This window comes from Ictalurus furcatus, chromosome 20 (assembly GCF_023375685.1).
Source record: "Ictalurus furcatus strain D&B chromosome 20, Billie_1.0, whole genome shotgun sequence".
In the NCBI taxonomy this organism is placed as follows: domain Eukaryota; kingdom Metazoa; phylum Chordata; class Actinopteri; order Siluriformes; family Ictaluridae; genus Ictalurus; species Ictalurus furcatus.
The window spans coordinates 21,175,617-21,193,921 of NC_071274.1; the positions used below are offsets into that span (position 1 = coordinate 21,175,617).

Consider the following 18,305-nt stretch of genomic DNA (forward strand, 5'->3'; position numbering starts at 1 on the left):
TCGGGCTGCAGACTATTTATGGATTCCTTTCTTTCTTCAGAAGAGGAAAAAAAAAAAAAGGTGAGAGTGGGAGGAGCTAAAACACAAAACACAATATACGATCACACAGCCTTAGGGGAGACACCGGAGAAAGTCGGAACTCGATCTAACGAAAGCGAGGACCGTAAAGTCAGTCCTTCGTAAAATTTCATGGTCACCTCATGCTTACATCCAGTCAACTCTCCAGGCTCGTAAGTGAAAGGATATTGTAACTATAGCTCTGAGGTCTCGTAATGACGGCCGGATAGGAGACGACACCCAGACGTTTTAGGATTTTAGTGCGACAGGAACAGAAGAAACGTGTAGCGCTGAAACAGTGATGAAAGAATCGGGCTTAAAATGAAACCCTGAGGTACTCCAGAGCTGAGGAAGAAGATGAATAAATAAAATTCCTTTAAAAATAAAAAACCTCTTAATTAAGGCAGGCAATAATAAATAAATAAATAATAAATATCACCGTGTAGGCCTGTCACGATAATTACGTTACTGACTCATCGTGCGATATACGGACGTGACCTGGATCGTTTTTGCGGACCTCGACGTGACCCGTCGTGCTTGCACGCGTCTTCGTTTACACAGGAATGAACGTCACCAACCGCTCCCGTCCTCTCGTCTGCTCGAGTGCTGCCAAGTTAAAATCCGAACTTGAAATAGTCGTCGGATTCCAGATAAAAACGCACAAAACTGCGTTCTCACAACGTTTCTGCTGACGCGTGGTTAAGTTAATATATCAAACGTGAACATCTGGTTCTAATTTTGCATCTTCTCGTCAACTTAAAATGCCGTCGAGTAATATTCGATACCGTTTGAGTCCGGGTAAATGTCATGACGATATCAGAACGTCCTTTTGCTTTAATTACGTAGATTTCACACGTGCAGCTTACGGACGTTTGAGTCGCGTAGGCAATTGAAGGCGTGATTAAATGAGAAAAATCACAGGAGAGCCCAGGACTGGAGCCAGGCGAGGGGTTTGAACTGGGAGGAGTTGGTTAACGTTAGTAGTCGGTACACCTGGATAAATACGTGTCAGGAATCTACATCGTGAGAGTCCACGCGTGTTGTGAACGCGGTCACGTCCTGCTGTACGATGAACAAAGGGCAGTAGATCACAGATGTGGCTCTCTATTGTTTATCCGAGCTGAGCGCTATAGGAGAGGGATAATACACAGCTTTTAAGAGATTAGTATCCAAACATTACTCACATGGCACGAAGAATGGCTGCTGAGTCATGCAGAGTGGACTCGGTGCACACTACCGCCTTTCATCGCCACGAGAGTACGAGATCGCCACGGCTAACGCTGACGTCGACAGAAGAAAACATAACTAGAAACTGTTGCTTTGGTAAACAAAGTAGTGCTTCTTATCTTTAAAGAAGTTCTTTGTGCACACACACACAAGTATTTGCTTTAGATTAATAAACAAACAGACACATTTGCCTTTTAACTGACTACAGTTGACTGTTCTGAAGAAGTCAATATACATCGCTCATCACAGGAAGAAATATTGCTAAGAAAGGACGAACACGGAGGCGTCCGTGTTTTTCCCCCCGCACTTCCGAGGCTTCTCGCTTGCAGCAATAAATCGCAAGTCTTTAATCAACGTGCTTTTTATGATATGTAACCGTTTCTAACACAGGGACGTGTACGCCAAACGCACGAGATCGTGCCGTTATCGTCTTCGTCTTGCCTCCAAGCTAACTGCTTGCATTTTGACGAGCCGATTCAGAGATGTTTTGGTTATCGGACCGATCCGACCTCCTGTAGCGGTTTAAGCACGGATTGTGTTTAGCGGTGGGCGATATGAAAAAAATTAATAATTCCATCACGATTCTCGAAAGCACTTTTCGCGCTACGTAATACGGATCACGATATCGCTCGCAAACTGCGAAAAATACAGTGTTGCATCTGTTGTTGTTTTTTTTGTTTGTTTGTTTTTTTAAATGTCCAATGATTTATTTAATGTCTACAAAAATAAATGCATTAACATTTTTTTTTTTGTTCAAAGAAAATCTAATTAAGGTAAATAAATAAACAAACAAACATATAAACAAACAAGGACGAGTCAAATGAAAAGCTTTTTTTTTTTAAAAAAAAAAAAAAAAAAAAAAAAAAAAGATGGGTGTCATTTTTCTACATAATCTCAATTTCCTTCAGCGCTTAACGAGTGCCCGGATTCATCTAGAAAAAAAAAAAAAAATACGACTGATTTCTAATTAACCTTCATAACCTTAAATCACCTCATGTACATTTTTTTACAATTTAAAAGATTTCAAATTGCTTCCAGTCAGTTTGGAATTATTTTATTTTAAAAACCAACATTTAACAAAAGGATATCGCAAAAATCCGAAAAACGTATCGTCACACAATCCGTCACAATACTGAGATTATATCGTCCTAGCACCCGTGTTTTTAACCCACACCTACACTGTAACGTGGATAACCCCTGTCTTCTGTAAATCAGCGCTAAGTCGCGCTTATTTTCCCAGCAGCGCTACTCCGAACAATCACAATTCTAATAAAAAAATATTTCTCCTGTACTTTATATTACCTCTATCGCCGTCTCCGCCATGGGTAAACATCTCGGGTTTGCCGAATCGCTATACGATGACATCATGGCACATGATTTAACAATAAACCCGAGATTCCCTGAAGCGATCCCACGTTATACAAACATAGGAGTACTTTCATCATCGTTCTTCTTATCACATGACGAACTATCGAACTGCGCCAGCGTTTCTGCGCGCATCGACGAGCGATAAAAGCTCAATGCTCTGAAATGGACTTTTCTAAATGGCCTCCATCGGACGCCGAGGCAGAAAGGAGGACACTGACGGACCCGTTTGGTTAAGGAGGATTTCCTCACCATCTTGTCCTTGTAGGTTATACTGTACACAAGCATGTGGTGGTGTTGGGTTTTTTTTTTTTTGGTTCATTATCCCTCATCAGGAGCTTGTTTGCTAGTTAGAACTTGGTGAAAGACAGCAGTAGAGTCTGGCCCAAGGCTACATCATTCATCATTCAGCACACCAAACGCAGAGAGCGAGGTTCGGACAAATCGAGCTCGTAATAGCTGAGGTTGAAGCCCATCGATCGTAGTTCTCGATCGCTTGATACGTCATTGTCGTACCGAACCAACTTTAATTAACGGCTTATTTTTTTTTCCGTATAGCGCACGGAAAACAACTGTAAGAACTTTAAGAAGTGTAAACCAAGTGTATGCCTAGGTGGAAACTACATGAAACTACATAAAAAAAAGGTACATGAGCATAAAAAAAAAAAAAGTGGTATTGTGGATGTTGGAGGGAAAATAAAAGGAATAAATTAGGTCCAATCTTGTAAAGAATGTATAATAAAAACATTTTAAAAAAAATTTTTTAAAAAAGGAAAATATTGGAACTGGATTTAGAAAAGGGTTTTTTGTGGTACTGGAAAAGTTTACACACATATATATAAATAAAAGGACTTGATTTATACTTTATTATTTTTGCAATATAATTAATGTGTTTGTGTGAAAGCTGTGATTTTGTGTAAGTCATGCTACACATTTTTGTATTTAAAAAATGTCATTTTAAAATGTAGCAGTTTTTAAAAGAAAAACATATCAGATGAATCAATATTAGCTGATGCACAGGTTTCAGTTTTGGTATGGGTTGGGGGTGGGGGGGGGGAAACAAAAGAAAAACATCCAATCAGCTACTAGCTTGCATATGACGCTACTTGTACTCTTCTTTTTATACGTGTAACTGTTGATATGGTGAAAGGTTTTTTTTTAATTATTTACGTAACAGTTATGGAAGGAGTCTCCAGTGTCAGCGCTTTGTAACAGTGAGAGGTAAAGCTGTAACGTCGCGCTTTCTTATCTTATCAAGTTAAAGAAAGAGACGCTGGTGAGGGAATGACTGTTCATAGCTGCTATAATGCAAGTCAAGTTGCTTTGTAGATGTTCCACATCTATAAACTATACTGCTTTTCTTATAAGAGGAATAATACACTATGGGATGCGATGTTATTGGAAAATAATCCATTTCCGGGTGGTAAGGGTGACCCCGATTCGCATCGATTATTTTCCTAAACGTTCCGAAGGGTTTTATTCCTTAAATATCACCCAGCTCCAGTGCTTTCTAAAGGGCAATACGTATAACGTAGAATGTCTGAAACAGTATAAGGTGCTTGCGCTGTTATTACATTTTTTAATCAGATTATCATTCGCAACAGAGTGTGAAGCTGATTTCTGATCTCTAACCGTATTAGACAGATAACCAGGGCCACTGCTAGATGACTGAGCAATATACGAAACGGCGCTCCATCCATCCATCCAGGTGTGCGCACCCGAGCAGCAGAGGGTCAGTGATCTTCGGCTTCGTCTGCGAGACGTGTCGTTACACGCCAAGCTGCTTATCGTACCTCGGCTGAGATACGGAGCCTCGGGGCATCAGTAACTCAACGACGGCTCCTCCTCCTACGCACGGAGACAAGGCCTCGTCCTAACGCGCCGTTAAACCGACAGAAATACCTGCGAGAGGGCATTAAAGCTCACTCCACCGCCATGTTTTAGGTACATTTAATCTCACACACTATTCAGCCCTACCTGCAGGCCAGACGTGAGTCATGCTGTAGTGCCAGAATACAAGCGCAGACTGGTCATGTTGACACTTTTTATACCAGGTATTAGGCAAGCAAATTACACTGCTGTTGTATTCACTGCTACAATTAAGCGCCCTTTGCCAAAAGTAGCCTAGAGTAACGGAGTTTACGGAAAACTACATGAACTGGCGAAACCGCAATGGCAGGGAATTGTTTCGCACACTCTTTCGCTCAGCGACGTTTGTTGGTCAACGAGACCGTTTAGCTGTGCTCGTGTTCGACGCGCGTGACTCGAAGAGAGCTCCGACTGGACGAGCGTTGCGATGACATCACATGACGTCAAGCTCCTACGAATACCGCGGAGTTCGCTCGATTTCGCGTTCATTTCTGCGATCGCAAAATCCTGGAGGGCCTTTAGGGGTCCAAGCACCAAAATCAACTCGGGCCTAATGTGCTCCATCAGTGGAAAGTTTAGGAATGGAAAGTTCAATGGTTTCATAAAACATTATGTAAACTATTACCTACAGCACTAAAATCCCAAAGGTGAGCTGATTTATCTAGTTTAAATCTCTTTCAACGTGTCCCACATTACCCACAGTGCCATTCTACCCGCTGATAGTTGTGTAAAAGGATTTAGCTCTCACTTCAACTCTACTTAAATAGAGCGATGCAGCGGCGCTTTAGTCCTTTAGTATGTCCCGCGCTCTCACCTCCTCACTCTGCTCAAACAGATCACCTTCCAAAGCTTCAACTTTCATGCTAACGGGCTACCTGCACAAACACTTCTGCTTCCAGCTTGTCCACTATGACGCCAACGGCGCTATCTTACACCTGGTGTCTGCAGGAGCTCCTGAAAATAAACATCAACAACATTCATCATAAATATAAGAACACTCGCAAAGCTCCTTTTAGTGCTATTTCCAAACGGAAATACGTCGTAGCGCCCATATCATGCTCATCACCTCTTGGCGCACCTCTTGGCGCGTTCGAGTCGACTTCCCAACTCGTAAATACGAACTTCAATAAGGACTTCAACACACAAGTCTGCCCTAACTCAGAGCGACTGCATCCCGGGACTCCGAGCCCGTCTTTTGCGCCGACGTCTCGCCGCGCCATTTACCATTTCTCATCGAACGCCGCTGCAAGACGGTTCTTCACAAAACCAGCTCTTGCTCGTGTGTCGTCAGGTAGTAAGAGCACAATCTGACAGCTATCCCCTCACGTCTGAGGTCGTTGAAATGATTTGACCCTACCCAACGCCATGGTAAACGCAATATCAATGCCCCCCTGTGACGTCAGCACGGCGCAACCGCTAACATCTCACAGGAATAACAAAAATACAGCTCAAACCAACACATTGGAACAAGAGTCATTGAACGCATCACTAATACTCCTATATCAATATACTTAATGTGTTTGAGAGTGAAGTTTTACTTTAATAGTTAGGTTAGAGGCTAATCTGAAGAGCTGTGTATGAGGAGGAAACCATTACACCTTTGATAAATATATACCTATTTAGTGCACTTAAATGCATTTAGAACACATCCACTGGCTCTAGCAGGTCTCTAATACTAATTTAGGTGCTTCCTGGGTATACATTTGTGTATGAAATTCTGACTTTTACACAGATTTGACTTGTAAAACAAACCTCTCGGCTTCCTACAAACTCATCCCTGTCTGAGATTTCGCGCCATTTGCCTTCGCTCGCTCAGGTAAACTTGGGGCTGCGTCCTAAACCGCGAACTACTTCACTGACCACTAGGTCTAGATACTCCACGTGCTATTTTGGCGTACTATTTAGTACGATAGCACGCGATGGAAACGGAGCCACGACCGTTTGCGGGGCTGATTTGACAGGACGGAACCTGTTAACCTAAGCAACATTTTTACTTACAAAATAACTCTTTTTTTTCCTATCGCTGCGCTTATAATGTAGTTATAACCGATAAAAGGTGTTTTTAATTCAATACAACAATAAAATAGTTCACTGTCGAGACATAAACACGGATTCCTACCTGTCAGTTCATCCACTTCAGCGTTTCTCGGGGCAACTTTACCAGTTTTCTCGTTAGTGCTTATTTCAATTCGAACCGAAATTAAGTTTTTAACTTCTTGTACTTTTGTAGTGGCTATATAACGCGGTGTTAATTTATTTCTTTGACGTTTTGCCCATTAAACTCACTTTGTCAGCCGCATTACTCCATTCCCTGCGCTCGCTCTCTCTCTCTCTCTGTTCTCCTCCGTGAGCATATGCGTCTATTGACAACTGGGTTGCCAGATTGTATAACACCCCAATCACATGTGCTTGTATAAACTCTTCACAAAAATCAATACAAACTAGCTTATGTCCAATTCTCTGCTAAGCCATGAAGCTTTAATTTAAGCTATTAATATATTTTAAAAGCAAAATATAAAACAATACTTTTTTCTTGTCAACTAAAATGTGACATTTTTTTTTAAAAATGTAAATAAATAAACGCTAATGGACTGGACAGTTTAGAGCTAATCTGGCAACCCTGCTTAAAGACTCCACTCTTAAAGGGGACGCGACATATTTTGTAAACTTGTCCATTTTGCAGGATACTTTATTCTTTATTCGTAATCTATTGTAAATAAATTTGCAGTAGTATGTTAAAGAGGTGCATCCTTCAACAGGTGCATTTTTAGGGTCCCCTTTTCGATTAATCTAGGGTATGCATTTAGCCTGCTTGAGAGACACCCTTTCATAGCAAATAGTCTACACCACACTATAAAACTCAACATCACTCAAATTTTTTAACAAATTAGGTGCTCAGAATTTACACATGATCTGTTTTTTCTTCTTTCTTTTTTTTTTCTAGACGGTTAGTGAGTGAAATGCACTGCTAATGCTGCTCTGTAGCGCCCTTTTGTGGCTGGTAGTGAGAATGACACAGGACACATCAAGTAAGAATTTCAGTAGCAATTTTTAATGTGGTTTAACTTTTTATATACATATATATATATATATATATATATATATATATATATATATGGTAATAGTTCCGGCTGCAAAACAAATCACAAGTTTAATGCGCTCATTCTTAATTGCTTAGACTGCCATACTCTACCGAATACACCATATAAACAATTTAAACACACGCGTAATCAATGATATGGTGAAAATGTTTATTTAACGATTACGGAAGGAGTCTCCAGCGTCAGCGATTTCCAACACAGGAAAGTCTTCAGGACAGAGGAGTTCACGTTTTGCTGTTTATCGGTACCATGACTGTGGTGAAGAGGCTGGTGATGTAAAAAGGGTTGTAAAAATTGCTCATTGATTGTTTTCCTATAACAGCACACCCCAAATCACATTATCAGCACCCGTCCACGTGAACCACAGCAGTGGGCTGAAATATTTCACAGTGTAACGCTCTAAGGTGGTCTAATCAATGTCAGTTCATTTATATAATGTCTCTGACACCTTATGCAGTGTAATAGTGCAATCCAGTGCAAACTGTTTCACTCGAGATCGTTTTCCGTGTCCCAGACGTCCCCAGCGAACGCACTGGCACAGCTCTGGATCGTCCAGGCAGCCACAGCGATCTGATTATTCAGTAGGACAGCGTCCACGCTGGTGGTACCGTTCTGTATCGAGGATAGGTGTGTGAACACAGCTCCCAGAGTGTGTGATCCAGAGCCAAACAATATGTGTCTGAACGGAGTGTCCCGGGGAGACACGTAAGGAGACAGCAGATTCCTCTCCACCTACAGACACACCGAGAAAACACACATGGTGGATTGTTTTCATTTTGCCTACATACCTGACACTGATACAATCATGACGGGTTTTGATTTACCGCCATGATTTGGTTGTTGATGATGCGACACTGCTCCTGGTCATCAAGGTCGCTGTTTTCCATGCTGGTGATGAGTCGATTAGAAGCACGACTGTAGGAACCCAAAGCTGACGTCAACCACTGCATTTGCACGGGCTCTGTAAGGTGGCGGAACTGAAAATTTGAGCACACATACTGTAGTACGCCTGAATGAGGGACATTTTCCAGACAAGTCTGAGACTTCATTTCGATCAACTACTGTAGTCCATTTTAATCCTGCGGATTCACGATACTTTCATTTACAGGAACGATGTATTCATGATCCAGTGAACACTTTATTTATTCAACAAGGATCTCACACGCACGTTAATATAGTATTTACTGATGTAAATATCTCAGATTTAGCCAAATGGCACTGTCCGTGGGCAGGGTGATGTTTAAAAGAACAAAAAGAACAGATCGGAATCATGTCATAAAGCCACATTCTTGAACCTTCAGTGACTCGAGTCATTCTTAGGTGACTCGATTCGATCCGTTGTACGGTTTGACCAAACAAAAAACAGCTCGAGCAATGTAAAAACAAACTCTTTTTTTTTGCTATTTTACACCCGGAACAGCCCTGAACGGGTTTAGAGGATTGCATCTCAGTTGTGATCGAGACGATTCAATGGTTGTTGCTTGATTTATATATCTGATACATGTTTTAAAAAAAAAGAAAGAAAGAAAAGAAAAAAAAAAGGAGATACATACAGTTGCAATCAAAATTATTCAACACCCCCTGCCCTTCCACCCCCAATTGCAAATCAGGTTTATTGTCAAAATGTCCAGACTTTCAGCTGTTTCAGACGGACAAATCAAACAAAAGCGATTGAAATAGTTCGACACAGCCAATGCTTCGAGCGGTTTCCCCCAAAATCAACCGACAATGCAACTTATAATGACTTCTCCAGTCTCAAAATGATCCACCCCCCTGAATAGAATCCCTCACAACAGCACGAATATGCAAAACAGGTGTAATCAAGGGCTTCATTAGTTGTACCAGGTGTGCCCCAGCTGGAACACATGAAATACCTGAACTGGCTAGGGGTAGAAAACGTATGAAATACCTGAAGCTCTCAACGGCTGCAAGCAGATTTGCAAGTTTTGATTGCAACTGTATATAATGTAAACCTATGCAAAATTATCTGATAATCAAATTTCAAAGCTATTTGATGATTCACTGGCACTGAGTCAGACTGAAATCAAACGGCGGCGTGGTTTTTCACTTTCTAAAGCAGCCGACTGAAACATCTGTCCACGAAACAGATCTTACTTCACCTTCCCATCTTTACAGTATGACTTGCCCCTGGGGTTCAAATCAAGTCCTGAATCCTTGTGTTCACACCACTAGGAATATAATTATACGACCCTTGAAAAGCCTTGAAGCTTTCTGCAAAAGCGCCGAGTCCAGCGTCTCTGACACATAATCAGCAGAAACGATGTGCAAAATAGATTATCGGTGTTAACGCCTCGCTTAACTTGGTGCCGGTCAGAAGCCTTACCTTCTGCAGACGCATTACTTCTCTGTTGATTTTGCCGACGTGTATGTTCAGGACGTTCTTGTATTTCTCCACGTTCAGTCTGAGCAGGTGGTCACGGACAAGCCGAAGAGCCATCACCCCCGCGATCTCACCTGCCGCCTTGGCCACCACAAGCAATTCTGTAGACGACTGAGCTTCCAGATTCTTTCTGGTGTCCAGCGTGGTGCCGAAGAACGGGTATCGTTTATTCTGAAAGAGTACAGAGAGAACTTGCTGGTACAAAAAATACAAAAGTACGAAAAATTACTTTAATCACTGGGTCGCTTACCTCGGTAAACTGGAACGAGACTGACGGAATACCAGAGAAGGTCTGGAATGGATAGGCGGGGTCGTCCATCTTCATCGGCTCCATCCTGTGGAAATAAATTGCGATTCATACGCTGATGTCCTCGATGCTGAGCTCGGGTTGCTGTCTGTATGTACGTTCTCCCAGTATTTGCATTGGCTTTTTTTTCCCCCAGGGTTCTCCGGTTTCCTCCCGCCTACCAAAAACACGCTGACTGCTCCAAATTGTAAATAAGCGTGTGAAAGTGTGAAAATGTGTCGTTTCGATTTAGATACATACACGGCCGCCTCCCAGTTGTGTCCATCCGCTTGAGAATACAAACTCTTGCTGGGGTCACTGGGGGAAGATACCTGCGACAAAAACAAGAGAATTAGTTCTCTCCTCAATTAATGTCATTTCATATCTTGCACGGAAAAGCTCACCTCTTTCAAAGTACTTTCTATCAAGTTGTACATCAACGGGCTGGCACTTGCTTTGAAAAAGGAACCTGTTCAGAATATTTAAATAATGAGTATGTGTAAAGAAAGGTCTTATAGGTTTTATATCATTTAGTTGAGGGGTTTTTTTGGGGTTTTTTTCCATTGTTAAAGTAATTTCACCTGCGACAACGCCATCCAGGCTAATGTAGGAGAAGGCTTTCATGTTCAAAGAGGACAAATAGCCCTGTTGGTGCAAAAACACGAAACGTGATCAGCTGAATAGTCAGAATGAGCTGATCATTTCTTGCCGTATAGTGCACACAGGGCACACAGACTGCTGTTCCAACCTCCAACCACTCGGTGGCACCCACAGCCCCGTATTCCCCTGCAGTCCAGCTTGCAAACACGATGCTCCTCCTGGGTTTGAAACCACCTTGTAAAAATAAATAAATAAACAGGTAAATAAAAGGGAAAGCCTACTGTAGTTTGGAAGGATAACTTGCACGGATGAACTTTATGTTGGCGTGACAGAGCCCGCTAAATAGCATTAACGTTAAAAGGTTCGACCTTAACATTTGAAAAACTTTTAAATGTTAAAATGTCATATTTAAAGGTTAAATGATATAGTTAAAGATTAAAACATTAAGTTGTTGCTATGTTATTTTAGGTGGTTGTCGGATGGTTGCTATGGTATTCCAAGTGGTTCTAGGGAGTTGTTAGGCCATTGCCATTGTATCCCAGGTAATAGATATGGTATCCCAAGGTGGTTGCATTGGTGTTGCTAGGCAGTTGCTATGGTATTCAAAGTGGTTGTTAGGATGCTAGGTGATTGCTACGGTATACCAGGTGATTGCTAGGTAGTTGCTATGTTATAACTGTGGTATTGCAGGTGGTTGTTAGGGTGTTGCTAGGCAGTTGCTATTGTTTTCAAAGTGGACGCTATGGTGTTGCTAGGTGGTTGCTAGGTCATAGCTATGGAATCCCAGGTGGTTGCTAAGGTGATGCTATATGGTTGCTAGGTCATTTCTATGGTATCCCATAGAAGTGTTTGTTAGGTGGCTGCTATGTTGTTATGGCAATTCAGATTGTTTCTAGGGTGTTGCTAGGTCATCGCTATGGTATCCCAGCTGCTTGCTAGGGAGTTGCTAGGTAGTTGCTAGCGTGTTGCTAGGTAGTTGCTATGGTATTCAAAATGGTTGGTATGGTATTGCTCTGTGGTTGCCAGGTCATTGCTAGGAAATTTCAGGTGTTTGCTAGGGTGTTGCTAAGCAGTTGCTGTGGTATTCAAATTGGTTGCTAGGGTGTTGCTAGGTGGTTGCTATGGTCCCATTCCTATATGGAATTGAAACAAATTTTCGACTAGAACGATAAATAGAAGATTACGGAGAACAGTATGTTGACTCTGTCAAGCCAATATAATAACAATGGAAGAACTAATGAGGAAAATATTGTTTGAATTACGTGCATCAGAAAATTGTGAAACCTCCAAACTCAGACTCACTTTTGCTCATCTCGGTAATAACTCTGGCTAATTCAAGCAGCAAACTAGTGCCAACAGTCGACTTAGCAAATCCAGGACCCCAGGCATCTCTCTGAGCTCCAATCACCACAAAACGATCTAAACCAGAAGATAAAGATGACTTAAACCAAGACGTGGGAGATTTTGGAGTGGCGTGTTAGCCAGTGATCTTCACCACCAACATCAAAACACCAACCGAGGGAAGATCTTCTGGAAGAACGGTGTTCATTCCTCCAGTAGACATCTTGTGGTGTATGGACACCTTACTAAGACACTCAGTGTTGTTTTTTGCTTGATTGATTTGAATCATTATGTACCTGGATCTACGAAACCCTTGATGACTCCAAACATGTTGAAGATCTTCGTCACAGCGAGAGTGTTGTTGACCTCCATGGAGACAACGTCATCATCACCACCAAGCTTGTACGTTACATCTCTCAGACCACCACTAGCCCATTCATGAGGTGGATCACGACCTCCCATTTTCCTGAAAACCATCAACTCGACACAGTGTAGCACAAGAACTGAACGATATTTCTGTGAAACTTCACGTTGGACTTCACTTGATCAGGATTGCGTGCTTTACCTCATGATCGCTGCAGCTGTACTGGCTCTGATGGTCTGGGCAGGAATGCTTGGCAGGCCTGAGGACTTAGCTGAAGGAAACTGGGTGTGGTTGAAAGATGGGTAACCTGGAGTGAACGGATCACCAGAGCCGAGATGGACCTGTGCAAAAAAAAAGACCAGATGTCAATCTGAAGAACCTCTCTAAATGAATGAACTAAAAATATACTGCAGAATAAAACATTAACGCATGATGGTGGTACGACAGGTAGCGTTGCCAGCTCACAGTCTCAGTTCCAGCCAGACCTCAGGTTAATGCCAGTGTGGAGATTTACATGGTGTCCCATCGTCCACATTGGCTTCCTCTGAGTTCTCCGGAGGTTTTCTCCCACCTCCCAAAAGCATGTGTATTGCTGGATTAAAGTGTATGTGTGTGAGAGAGAGACCCTTACCGGGATAAATGTGGTACGTGAACATGATGGAATAATAAATGAATTTTAAAGCCGGTACATACATGACCAAACAGATTAGTATCTTCATCAAACAAGTAATCAGCAGGATCTGGATAGATCAGCACCCCACTAGCGTTCTCACTGGCAGCATTAGCAACCTGTAAATTAAACAAAAGTAAAATTTGAACACAAAAATTCAAGTTTAAATAAATAAATAAATAAATAAATAAATAAATAAATTATAATTTCGATGTAAAATTGTGCCAACCTTTTCAGCAAAACTTATTTTACCAGCTCGGATCAAGATGATCTTTCCTTCTGAACTTATATTTAAGTCTCGCAGGGACTTAAAGTCCCCTGTTTGTCCGTAATGAGCATACAGGACTGCACCCTGTAATAAAAAAAAAAAAAAAGTATATATTTTATTCATCAGTGTCCTGAGAAGACATATTCAGGCTGAACAAAAAAAACGGCTTAAACACAAACCTGTGCCGTTCCAGTTGGACTGTAGGCCAAATAGCCAGGTTCTGAAAATGTTTTATTACAGAACATCACTGTGTTGGTGCCTTTTGTAGGACGAACATGGATCTTAACAGAGTGTGAATCAGTCCAAGGCGCCATGTCGTAATCGGTGAACTTTTCCCACACTTTTCTGCCGAGTGTCTCGTCTCCTGGAGATCCTGCCTGATGACTGATACTGGAGAATTCACTGCGTAAGAACGAGAAAGAGAAAGAGGCTCTATTCAGTAACCCAGACCTCTTCATAGCTTTAGATTAGTTGTGTCTGGTTGGAATCAAAACTTTATTGGTAGCAACACTGGCCCTTTACAGCGAAGTCTAAACAGCTGCACTCTTGATTGTGTTTAAAAAAAATTGGATCCAGGCACTGACACTGGAGTTTGACACTAGAATTTGTCCAGACATTAGATAAATTTGTGTAAACATACTTAAGACTGTTTTCAATGCTGCTTGTGGTTAGTTTGTCCTTTAACAAGGATGTAATATTGCTCCAGTCTAAGATTGTTTCTGTCTGAACCACGTCTTCAGAGGATGTAGACTCTATGCAGCCTGGAGCGCCTCCGTCTCTCTTTGTATGAGCGACGTAGCCGATCAGGGATCCTGGAAGGCAAAATCAGGAACACAAACTTATTTCCAACACCTATAACCTGAGAAAGAATATGAGTCATTGGTCAACTAAGGCCAGGAACTTTAAAGCACTCCAACTGCCTTTTTGAGTGTGAGTACCCAGGTAATAAGAGTAAAGGACTCAAAGTACTTCGGGTCTGAGGATAAGTGTAATTCACTCTTCCCATTATTCCCTTGTTCAGCAAGTGGGCACTTGTCCAACATACTATACTGTAGGTCTTACAAGGGCATCTTTGGGGGTGCTTGTGAGCACCTTTATCCTAGTTATACCTTGAAACATTCCCCACCTCGCAAACTTTGAAGACAGAATTGTATTAAATGCTGGACGTTGCAGAATTAGGGACTCTTCCTACTATTTTGCAAAACTGTTTATTTAAAATCGAGATCGTTACTTGACAATGACACACATAAATGATGATAAATTTACAGAAAACCTTTAGGATTGACTAAAGATTTCCATTAGCAAGATTATTCTATTATAAGGCTCCAAATCCGTATCTTAGCTGATCGGAGCGATTAGAGCAAAGTGAGCATTGCGTAAATTCGAATTTTTCGCCAAATAGTTACTTTAACAAGTGTGTCAGCGATTAGTATGTTTTCTCCCCCTCCCCCTGCTGGACTTTCTTGGTATTGCAAGAGTTTCTTTGACTGTCTTCTTTTGATGACGTCATCAATAGTAGCCTGTTTAAGGAAGAATAAGTCGGACAGGACAACAAGACTAAAAAACACGACACGATGATTGTTCTCGATCATGATGTGTGTCAGATGTTTCCCTATTTAAAGCTATGCTGTAGAGCAGTGGTCACCAACCCTGTTCCTGGAGATTCACTGTACCTTCCTGAAGACTTTAGCTCCAACCATAATCATGCCTACCTGACCATCTAATCATTGCCTTAAGAAATTCTTGAGCAACTAAAACAGGTTACATTTTGTTTGGAGATGAAACCTTCAGGAAGGTAGATCTCAAGGAAGAGCTTTGGTGACCACCGCTTTAATGGAATGATGTCAGATGAAGCTCCGTACCAAAGGCAAATATGAAAAGAGCAGCAGTAACCATGAAGCAGATGTTTCCGAGAGTGTGTTGGCTTGGTCTGATGAAGGAATGATGGGCGTGATTAGTCACACGCTCTTTGACTATGTTCCCCTCAGCTTCCTCGTCCAAATCAGTCATGATCAATTCCAATTGGCTGCTGTTTTCCTCCATGGCCTGGGGCTGACGGAAACTTGTGTAGAAATGTGGCTTCCCGATGAACTGTGGACATATGGCAAACTTAGATAAAGGTTAAAGTGTACTCTATTGTATATAACATATAGTGTGGTCAGGATCTTTGGTATTCAAATTGCGTAAGACCACTGATTTAGAATCCATTCCCCATCGTAAAGGTGGAACGTATTGGAGGACATACATTTTTTTTTTTTTCAGCATAATTCCACAGTAAAAGAAATTTTTTGAAAAATCTACCAGCAAGGTGCCCTGTGATAGACCCGTCTTTCCTTCCGGGATCTCCCCTTCTTTAGGTTAAAAACTCACCTTTTCACACTTGCTTTTGAGTCTGGCTGACTTATTCACTTCTAGCAATTTAGCATACCAATCCACCCACCTGTTTGTTTTTGAACAGTGAGAGGAAACCAGAGAACCAGGAGGAAACCCGTGAGAAACCCTGCACAGATTGAGCCCAGGACCCTGGTACTGTGCGGTGGCAACGCTACCCACTGTTCCAACCCTTTATTTAATATAAAATATGCATTATGAACTGCATTAAAAAAAAAAAAAGTACTTTAATGTCTCAAACTAGGTCGCACGGTGGCTTAGTGGTTAGCACGTTCAACTCACACCGCCACAGTCGGGGGTTTGATTCCTGCCTGCCCTGCGTGTGTGGAGTTTGCATGTTCTCCCCGTGCTGCGGGGGTTTCCTCCGGGTACTCCGGTTTCCTCCCCCAGTCCAAACACATGCACGGTAGTCCGATTGGCATGTCCAAAGTGTTGCCGTAGCGTATGAATGGGTGTAAGTGAGTGTGCTCTGTGATGCATTGGCACCCCGTCCAGGGTGTACCCTGCCTTGTGCCCCCATGCTCCCTGGGATAGGCTCCAGGTTCCCCGTGAAGATGGACGGATGTCTCAATCTCACGTGCGCAGATTCCAATAGTCAAGTGAATCCGATACAAGGAATAATTTACATTTATTCCTCTATTTAACGGATTATTAAAGGGATTGAAATGCATACATGAACTTTCTTTTTGTCAGATTGAGCTACCAGTCGGATTATGAACAGATTATTATGCTGCACGTGCACGTAGTGTCTCTTTAAGAAATGGCGCGTGCTGTTTTTTTTTTTTTTTTTTTTTTTTTTTAACCTTGCACACTACTTGACTAAAAAGTGCACAATACTCGCACTATACTGCAGTGTAGAAGAGCAGTGTGTGCATTCTGGACACAAACAGAGAAACCGGGAGAATTTCCGGTCATCACAACGTCGGGATTTTATCCCCCCCATGAAACAAGTCATGAAACATGTGACACCCGAATGTAAAATGTCACCAGCACTGAAAAACACTAGTTTAAATGACGCATATATGTCTCTATAACTTTTCTCTATAACTTTCTTTAACCATTTCTATCATTATGTATAGAATTCACAGTAAACAGGAATATTCCCACTCCACAAGGCGAGTAATAAAATGTCACGTGACCAACAACTCGAGCAAGAGTAAACAGAAGGAAGATAAACACAGCTTCCTTCATCACTATGGAACCATTTCTCCTCCCAAAACCCACCTAAAACCTCCAAGCATTCCACCTAAAACTCACCACTTGATGCTTCTTACCAAGATGGTTCTGAGGAACAGGGGTTCCGCAAAATATCAGCTGTCATGTGAGTGTTTTGGGGCTGGGATCATATCCTGCTTCCTGGATTTGGCCATAAAAGCCTTAAAAGTCACTGTTTATACTTTTTGTTTCACTTTTGAATGACTCTGTTCCTATCTGTTGTTGTTGTTGTACATTTTTCCCCACCAGAGAATTTTTTTTTTGTTCTTGCATGAGTTGGAGAAATCCCTAAAACAGAGTTAGGAATTAGAATTTATTATTTATTTATTTTTAAAAAAATGTATTGTTTTACATTTGTATATTAAACAAAAATGAATTTTGCAGTTCATTTACTAATCTTGATTCGTTTACATTTTCAGATTTGCTTTCAAAGTAACATTCATGCAACTCCCGTCCTTTAACAGAGGATAAAGTTCGAACGTCGATTTTAAAAATAAAATAAAAGTCAATTAAAATGGTATTGAAGTCGGAATTCTTCTTAGAAATTTATTACTACTCGAATTTTAATTAGGATTTTCCCCAAATGTATGATCGCAGACCGTTAAGTCTGTAATTCCATTCAATCCATCCATTTTACATAGCGCTTATCCTATACAGGGTCGTGAGGAGCCTGGAGCCTATTCCCAGTGGACTCGGGGCACATGGTCAATCTATCGCAGGGCACAATCTCTTTCCCTCTCTCCCACCCACACACACACCCCATTCAGACACTACGGACAATTTGGAAATGCCAATCAACCTACAGCGCAGATCTTTGGACTTCGGGGAGGAAACTCGGGTACCCGGAGGAAACCCCCGAAGCACGGGGTGAACGTGCGATCTCCGCGCACACGGGGCGGAAGTGGGATTCGAACCTCCAACCCTGGAGGTGCTACGTGCTAACCTGAGAGTGGAATTGCGTTTTAGATTTGTGCAAAACCGTGAAAATCAATTTCAGACTGACGTTCGGATTTCCACATTGAAGAAAAAAAAAAAAAAAAAATCAGACGGCAAGATTCTAACCACATAAATTATTTATTTATTTATTTATTTTAAATCCTTCTCGGTGTATTTACACCGTTCAACCTGCATACTGCTGATTTGGAAGCTC

At 41.7% G+C, this 18,305-nt stretch overlaps 2 protein-coding genes across 6 annotated transcripts in view; both read right to left on the reverse strand.

Annotated features, from left to right (window-relative positions):
- tnk2b (tyrosine kinase, non-receptor, 2b) overlaps positions 1 to 6,857 on the reverse strand; it is a 46,123-nt gene extending 39,266 nt beyond the window's left edge. For 3 of the 4 annotated variants that reach the window (XM_053651839.1, XM_053651835.1, XM_053651836.1), the window contains exon 1: positions 6,638 to 6,857. The gene's annotated coding sequence lies outside the window, so the exon portion shown is untranslated. Of the gene's footprint in view, positions 1 to 1,241; positions 1,338 to 6,637 lie in introns of all 4 variants that reach the window. The other variant, XM_053651837.1, reaches the window with a different exon arrangement.
- Positions 6,858 to 7,624: 767 nt separating this feature from the next.
- LOC128624299 (transferrin receptor protein 1-like) lies at positions 7,625 to 18,296 on the reverse strand. Of its 2 annotated transcripts, none has more exons than XM_053651862.1 (17): positions 17,215 to 18,296; positions 15,412 to 15,640; positions 14,190 to 14,361; positions 13,729 to 13,951; positions 13,511 to 13,633; positions 13,305 to 13,400; positions 12,813 to 12,952; positions 12,544 to 12,713; positions 12,209 to 12,325; positions 11,055 to 11,140; positions 10,888 to 10,951; positions 10,711 to 10,775; positions 10,568 to 10,638; positions 10,271 to 10,355; positions 9,964 to 10,191; positions 8,444 to 8,596; positions 7,625 to 8,351 (listed from the first exon to the last, which is right to left on the reverse strand). In XM_053651862.1, exons 2-17 carry the CDS (start codon positions 15,590 to 15,592, stop codon positions 8,106 to 8,108), a joined length of 2,220 nt encoding a protein of 739 aa, XP_053507837.1. In that variant the 5' UTR covers positions 15,593 to 15,640; positions 17,215 to 18,296; the 3' UTR covers positions 7,625 to 8,105. The 2 variants fall into 2 exon arrangements, with proteins under 2 accessions (XP_053507837.1, XP_053507836.1); XM_053651861.1 differs by having other exon boundaries at positions 17,198 to 18,296.
- Between the last annotated feature and the right edge of the window lie 9 nt (positions 18,297 to 18,305).